Source organism: Hyperolius riggenbachi, chromosome 8 (genome assembly GCF_040937935.1).
Source record: "Hyperolius riggenbachi isolate aHypRig1 chromosome 8, aHypRig1.pri, whole genome shotgun sequence".
Classification (NCBI taxonomy): Eukaryota; Metazoa; Chordata; class Amphibia; order Anura; family Hyperoliidae; genus Hyperolius; species Hyperolius riggenbachi.
In genome coordinates this window covers 55,966,575-55,974,638 of record NC_090653.1, presented here as the reverse complement: position 1 = coordinate 55,974,638, position 8,064 = coordinate 55,966,575, and the positions used below count along the sequence as shown (strand labels likewise).

The 8,064-nt window shown below is 42.3% G+C and overlaps 1 protein-coding gene across 1 annotated transcript in view; it reads left to right on the top strand.

Annotated features, from left to right (window-relative positions):
• Positions 1-35: 35 nt before the first annotated feature.
• The window catches only part of LOC137527306 (serine-rich adhesin for platelets-like), a 106,527-nt gene continuing 98,498 nt past the window's right edge, over positions 36-8,064 (top strand). The window contains exons 1-2 of the mRNA XM_068247813.1: positions 36-2,037; positions 5,157-5,185. Coding sequence (XP_068103914.1) covers positions 36-2,037; positions 5,157-5,185 — 2,031 coding nt within the window. The remainder of the gene's footprint in view (positions 2,038-5,156; positions 5,186-8,064) is intronic.

Below are 8,064 nucleotides of genomic sequence, written 5' to 3'. Positions count from 1 at the left end.
CTAATACAGCAACTACAGTCGGGTCATCAGTGGCTATGACTGCTGAAACCAAAGGAACAATCACAAAAGAGACTATAGTTACAACCCCTGAACAACTAACTACAACATTTGCAGCAGTTACAGAACCTCATACAGCAACTACAGTGGCGTCAACTGTGGCTATGACTGTTGAAACCAAGGGAACAATCACAGAAGAGACATTAGTAACATCCCCTGAACAAACAACTAAAAGATTTTCAGCAGTCACAGGAATTGACACAGCAACTACAGTTGGGTCATCAGTGGCTATGACCGCTGAAATCAAGGGGACAATCACAAAAGAGGCTATAGCAACAACTCCTGAAGAAATAACTACAACATTTGCAGCAGTTACAAGACCTCTGACAGCAACTACAACAGGGTCAGCAGTGACTATGACTGCTGAAACCAAGGGAACAACCACAGACGAGACATTAGTAACAACCGCTGAACAAACAACTACAAGATTTCCAGCAGTTACAGGACCTGACACAGCAACCACAATGGTGTCAACAGTGGCTTCAACTGCTGAAACCAATGAAACAACCGCAGAAGGAACAATGGGAAAAACCTCTCCACAAATTATGTCTAAGTCTTCAGAAATTACAGCATCTCATACAGCAACTGCGGTGGGGTCAACTGTGACTATGACTACTGAATCCAAAGGAACAACCAATGAACAAACAACAGCAATCTATGAAGAAACAGAACATACAAAATCCATAATGCCAGCACCTGTAGAAGGTACAAAGACAGCCCCTTCTACTGAAGGCCCAAACATATCTTCTTCAGCTATAACAAATTATGCTACTTTGTCTTTTACTGCATCCACACCAGTATCCAAATTTGCAGCAACTTCTTTTAATGTGGTAACAACTGAAACTCATGCTGACATTTTAAATACATCGCCAGAGACAGCAACTTTAGCGATATCAAGAACATCCGCTGGCATGCCAACATCAGCTGTTGGTGTAGGAGGATCAACCGTTTCCTCAACAACTACAACAAGAGAAGAAAAAGCAACATCTACCACAGATGCAGCTACAGTGGAAAAAGAAGCATCTGCAACTTATGAAACTACAACATCTCTGCCAATTACCCATGAAGCAATAATCACACTTGGGGCAACAGGCGAAAGTAGAACACGTTTTCTAACATCAGCATATGTTACTAACGATCTGCCCTCAAAAGAAGCAGGAACGGTTACAACAGTAGTTAACACAAAAAGTGCCTCTTCACCCGAGGATTTGGGGACAGGTGCATCTACAGTAGCTGTTACACAAACTGCACATACCATAGAAGCAACAACGGCAGATCATACAACAAACAAAACATTTGCTGAAGGGGCTAAAACATCAACAGATGTTTCAGTGACAATAACCTCTCCACATACTGAAAAAACTTCAAGAGAATCAACAAATACAACCATAACAGCAGGAACCACCACACTGATGGACATGATAATAACTAGTGCTGAATCTACGACAACCACGACTGCAGCATCATTGTCCTTGGAAGCTAAAGTAACACTGATGACAAGCACGAGTGATGGAGCTTCAACATTGCTTGCAACTACTGTGCAAGAAGATGGGACTTCACATCCTGAAGCTATTACAACATTTGGCACATCGAGAGTAACGACTGCATCATCTACTGATAATACATCAACAGAAAAAGCAGCAACTACACTGTCAATATCTACTGCAACAGAAACAGTGTTTCCTGCATCTGCCACTGTAATACCTACACAAGTGACAACAGAAGACAGTGCAACAACATCTGCAAGTGTTTTAACAGTGCTGACGGTAGCAGCAACCTCAGGAACAGCTTCACTCTCTGCATCATCAGCCGTTGAGCCTGTTAACACAGCACAGGCATATACACAGTTGTTTAAAACAACTCCAATGAAAAGTACAAGAGCTGCTTCAGCTGGAATAGTGAGCACAGCTTTGACTGATACAACATTGAAAATATCTGTAGAATCTGGAGCAGGACCATCTACAGTATCAGCAGTAAAAGGTATAACAGCAATCATGTGCGCTGTAATGACAGGTTTTCTGGTAATTAGGAATGCTCATTCGGATTCTGCGGAATTGAAAACTCCAAATTGGCATTTCTGATTGGAATTTGGAAATCGGAAAACGGAAATTGGAATTCCACAGAATTTTAACCCAATCATAGAACTCGGAAGCATTGGATCAATCAGAGAATGCAGATTTCTTTTTTTTTTTGCAAAAATAAGATCAGCATGGCAATTTTAGACCATTTTGGTGGCCATACATGGTACAATTTTTTTCATCCAATCTTACCATTTCTATGTAATATAAGGGAACTGCCTACATTATCCTTTCAGTATATTCACTTAATTTACCCTTATACTACATAGAAATGGTAAGATTGGATGAAAAAATTGTACCATGTATGGCCACCATAAGACTGATTTTACAATTTCAGTTTCTCAGATTTCAGTTTTTTTGATTTCCGTTTTTCCAATTTCCAGTTTTGCGTTGTTTTTTTTTTCATTCACTAATGCAAACAAATGACTAACAAAATACTTCTCGAAAATCGGAAAATTGAAAATCATAAAACCGGAAAATCAGGAAAAACAGAAATTGGCATTGGTCGGAATCAGAATTTCCGTGGAATTGGAAATGGCCGTTTCTAAACATCCCTACTGGTAATATTACGAGGACACCTATAGGTGCTTTAGTACACAATCTACGATAGCTATCTGCAGTATCTATAAATATATCAGGATGGGTACTTCTGGAAGAAAAGCCAAGGAAACTGATCCTTTTTATCTTTTAACAAGGACCACTATTGTGAAAAAAGTAGGCAGTAAAAATCTGACAGAACCGACAGGTTTTGCGCCAGTCCATCTCCTCATGGGGGATTCTCAGGGTTTTCTTTGTTTTCAACAGCATTTCCTGAACAGCAGTTTAACTGCCAAAATAGTAAGATACAAGCCAGCCTCCCTACTCACTTGCACACTATTTTGTCAGTTAGACTTTGCAACTGCTGTTCAGGAAATGCTGTTGAAAACAAAGAAAACCCAGAGAATCCCCCATGAGGAGGTGGACTGGCCAAAAACCTGTCAGTTCAGTCAAATATTAACTGCCTACTTTTTGACGATAGTGGTCCTTTAACCTCCCTAGCGTTCTGGATGAGCTTGTCCAGAGACGCTAGAGGGCACCGCACAGGCCCCGCTGGGCCGATTTTGATAATTTTTTTTTCAAACACGTAGCTAGCTTTTTGTTAGCTGCGTGTTTGCCCGGATCACCGCCGCTTGCTGCCGATCCGCCGCTACCCGACGCAAAAGAGGGCCCCCCCCGCAGACCCCGTGCACAGCCTGGCTAATCGCCGCCAGGCTGCGCTTTGGGGTGGATCGGGAGTCCCAGTGACGTCACGACGTCGATGACGTCGATGACGTCACTCCGGTCGTCGCCATGGCGATGGGGGAAGCCCTCAAGGAAATCCCGTTCAGAACGGGATTTCCTTATGGGCGTGATCGCCGGCGGCGATCAGAAGGATGGGAGGGAGAGAAGAGGAAAGGGAGAATCATGTAGCTAGCGCTAGGCTAGCTACATAGAAGAAAAAAAAATCGGGCGAAAAAAACCCAGCAGGTTAACTCTCCTTACCTGAATTTCAGTCCGCTTCATTAGCAGTAGCTAACTAAAAGTAAAACAGACGTTTGCCTTCTTAAAACAGAAGTTATTTGCAATATTCAGGTTGGAGTGAGCATTAGAGGCATCCTACAATGCATCACTGTTGATTATGCAAATCCTTTGCTGTCCAATAGCTAGACACACCTGCAGAACCGCTGGAATTCAGTGATGTGCCAGCTTATTCATTGTACAGAGACAGACTAATCCAACATGCATACAGACTGTTTAGGAAGGGTTGATCATCATCAGTCCATGACATGGATTAAATTTGGCTTTAGGGGGTAGGACTTGAAACACCCATAATAAACACAAATAGGGATGGTTTGAAATGCCCATTTCCAATTACGTGGAAATTCCAATTTCCGCCAATGTCAATTTCCAGTTTTGATTTTTCCAATTTCCAGTTTTTCTGATTTTCTGATTTCAGTTTTTCCAATTCTCCATTTTTACAACTTCCAATTGTATAATTTCAGAGAATGTGTTAATTTTCGCATCAAGGGATGCAAAAAAAAAAATCTAAAAATTGACAAAATGGAATCTTGCGATTGGTCTAAAATTACTGCTATAATCCGATTTTTTTCAGAACAAGGCTGCATTCTCCGATTGGCCCAATGCTTCTGAGTTGTCTGATTTGGTTAAAATTACAGAGTTGTGATTTAAAATGCCAATTTCCGATCAGAAAAGCAGAAGTTTCAATTCTGCAGAATCTGAATGAGCATCTCTATTTTAAGAAGTCAAAGTTCTGATTTTCATATCATCTTGGTAAAGAGCCTTTTTGATCACTTTTGGCCCCTTATGCTGGGCATACACAGTTCTTTTTTGAGCCATTAAGATGGATCGATAGATAATTTCCGACATGTCCGATCTCCCGCCCGATCGTTTCGCTGCTCGATTCCGGATTGCAGTGAATGGAAAAAGATAAGAAAAACAAGCTGAAGATAACATAATTGACTGTGGAATCAAGCGGCAAAATGATTGAGCGGGAGAATGGATCAAAAATGAGCCGTGCATGCCCAGAATTACACATTCCTAGTAGTTCTGGTTCACCATGAGCTTGCTGGGCAATTTGTATCTCTAAATAATAGTAGTGTTGGTGTTGCAAGGCAGTGAACTCCTGACCCTGTCTGCTTGTTTGGTGCTGTATTTGGGTGTTCCGAATTCGGCATAGAGAACACTAACACAACTGAAAAGTACTATTTTGGGTGTGTTATGCTCCACATGGTCGTTTTCCCATACTGTGAGTCATAGTTATCGGATACTGTGAGTCATAGTTATCTGTCATTTAGAGAGCAACCAACCTGCCTAGTACGGCAGTGAGTGTCCAAGTACATTTAATTATTCTTTCGGTCATCGAGACAAATAACAATGGTATTCTAGTTTCCTCATCCCATTTAATAACCTTTGAATGTCATTTTTGAATGTCACCTCTAGCGTCATGCATTACTGATATTTTTTTTCTGTGTTTACTTGCAGTGGATTTTGGCAGACTGGAAGCTCAAGAGGTAAATATCCGTGAAATGAAACTACTGGCAGCACGGAATGAACTGACTTTATTATTGTTGCACAGACAAAAATTAAAACAAAAATTGGAAGGTCAAAGGTCAGGGTTATTGATACAAGTAGTATAGGTGTCTTATGTATTGCAAATTCTAAATCCTGATTTGGTTTTATCCAGAGTCTCTGATGCTTTAGGATTTGGCTTAGCACATTTGGGTGCATATCTAAAAATGGGTTCATAATTCATAATTCCATTTCCTTCTGTGGCCTTACAAGTCACAGAACTGTGTGGAGCTAAGCTACAGCACTGAGCTCTCAAGGCAGCTTAATGCTCTTTTATCTCTGAATGCAGGGGATTAAGCTTGAGAGAGCTTCTGTGTGCAAGCTGCAAAGATGGACACTGACAAGTACCAATACAGACTGAAAATAGCAGTATGAGTGTGGTGCTTATTAACCTCTTGAGGACCATGGTGTTAAACCCCCCTAGTGACCAGGACATTTTTTGAGAAATTGGCCACTGCAGGCTTAAGGCCAAGCTGCAGGGCCACACGACACAGCACACTAGTGACCCTCCCCCCTTTTCTCCCCACCAGAGAACAGAGCTCTCTGTTGGTAGGGTCTGATCGCCCCCCAGATGTTTGTTAGTTTGTGTATGTTTGTTTATGTGTGTTTATTTTTAATAAAAAGTGTTTTTTTATATTTGATATACTCCTCCCTCCCCCCTCCCTGCCAGCCAATCCACGTCATAGGCTTCAGCCTATTACAGCCGATCACCCCTGTGCCTAAGTACAGCGCTGCTGCAGATCGCAGTGCTGTACCAGTACTTAGACGGCAGTTTCGCCATCTAACAGTCTCCCGAGCGTCTCCCGAGCGGCCATTGCCGCTCGGAGACTGAGGGCGGAGTTCCGCTCCACCCACAAAGCAGGAGATGTGCGCGCAGCCTGCGTGCGATCTCTTGCAAACCAGAGCCCCAGGACTTTACGCCGATCGGCGTTAGGCGGTCCTGGGACTGCTGCCACGCCCATCGGCATGGCGCGGTCGGCTACTGTTTAATTAATTTATTACAAAATTTCATACTATAGGTATGGGCATTGTGCAGGACAGTTTCTGAAAATGTGGTGCCCTAAACAAGCCCAGTCCAGTGTCCTCCTCCCCGTTATACCCTCCAGTCATCTATATTTGTGTGGCTTCATCATGCCCCTATCCTAAAAGGAACCCGAGGTGTGAGACCTATGGAAGCTGCCATATTTAATTCCTTTTAAATAATACGCCTGGCAGTCTGATCTTTTTGGTCAGTAGGGCTTTAATCACACAGCTGAAACAAGCATGTGACTAATCTTGTCAGATTTGTCATAGACATCTGATCTGCTGCATGCAGGGTCAGGGTCTATGGATTAATATATTAGAGGCAGAGGATCAGCAGGACAGCCTAGCAATGTGCAGTTATTAAAAGGAAATAAATATAGCAGGCTCGATATCACTCTCATCTTGGGTTCCCTTTAACAAATTGCTTCTATTATGTACCCTAGAACAAAATCCTACATATTGTCAACTATATAACACATTCTGCAGTTATGACTCTCCTGTAACCAATGTTTCTATACCCTCCTGTGACATCACATGTGCCTTTGTTATGTTTCACTCCCCCTTATTTCCCTCTCTTCTCGACATATAACTACAGGGAAATAGATTTGGGCACATCTACCTGATTCTTCTTTAGAAGTCCTCAGTACTGGCTCTCACATCCTGTTCTCACATCCTGTTCCATGCTCTGCCAGGGCTGAATTTCTGAAAAGGCCAAACAGGCCTGGGCCCTGGGTGGCTGCAGCCCAGGAGGGCAACTGGGCATGAAAAGGGGTTGCTACATATGAATAAGTAGACTGAAAATAGGGAGCAACACATGAAAAAAGGGAAACTGATGCTGTTCATAAAAGAGAAGGGCTACATACATGGATGATACACATGGAAGAAGGGGCTGCACATGGAATAGGAGAGACGCTGCTGCACTAGAAAAGGGAACCACAGCATACTTGGCCTAGGGGCACACAAAGTATAACTCTGGCCTTGTACCCTGCACTTGTCACTCAACATCACAAAATGTATATAGCTAGAAGCTGCTGGACACATCCAAACATTCTGTTTACCTAACGTTATACTGTGGAAGTCAGTAGCAACAGTTTTACACTGTGCTGTGTGAGGGCTGGATGAGTGGGCGGGTACGCAAAGAGGAAGTAGCACCACAGCTGGAAATGCTGGACTATATGATTGAGATTCTTCCCAGCTCCTAACCTTCCCGGCTTATGCATAGAAACAGTCCTATGTGTGTTAAAGTGGATCCGAGATAAACTTTTACTCATTGCATAATTGTGTTCCTTTCCTATTGTTTATAGGGCATTCCTCAAACCAAATACTTTTTAGTTTTTGTTTTAATACTCTTATTCCCTATAAACTAAATAAGCCACACCCACAGGTTTTCAGAGATCCTTGGCAGTAGCAAGGGCTCATGGGAGCTCTGTCTGGGCAGGAGGAGGGGGAGGTGTTACTAGCCATTGATTTCAGAGGCAAAGGGGAGGAGGGAGGAGGGGGGTTAGGTTTTTTTCACAGGCTGAGGGCTCAAGATACAGATAAGCCTGCCTCTGTGTAATGTTTACAAACACCATGGCTGCTGTCATTGTATCACAGGAAGAAATAATAATTTTCTATTAAAGCTGTTTGCAGCTAGATTTGCTGTGTAAACGATCTAAACTTTAGATAAGATATATAGACAAGTTACTTGTTATAGTTAGTTTTTCATCTCGGATCTGCTTTAAGTAACTGCAATAAAGTCTGCTACTTAATTTTGTGTATGTGTATATATGTGCCCAATTATATGAATGTCTAATTA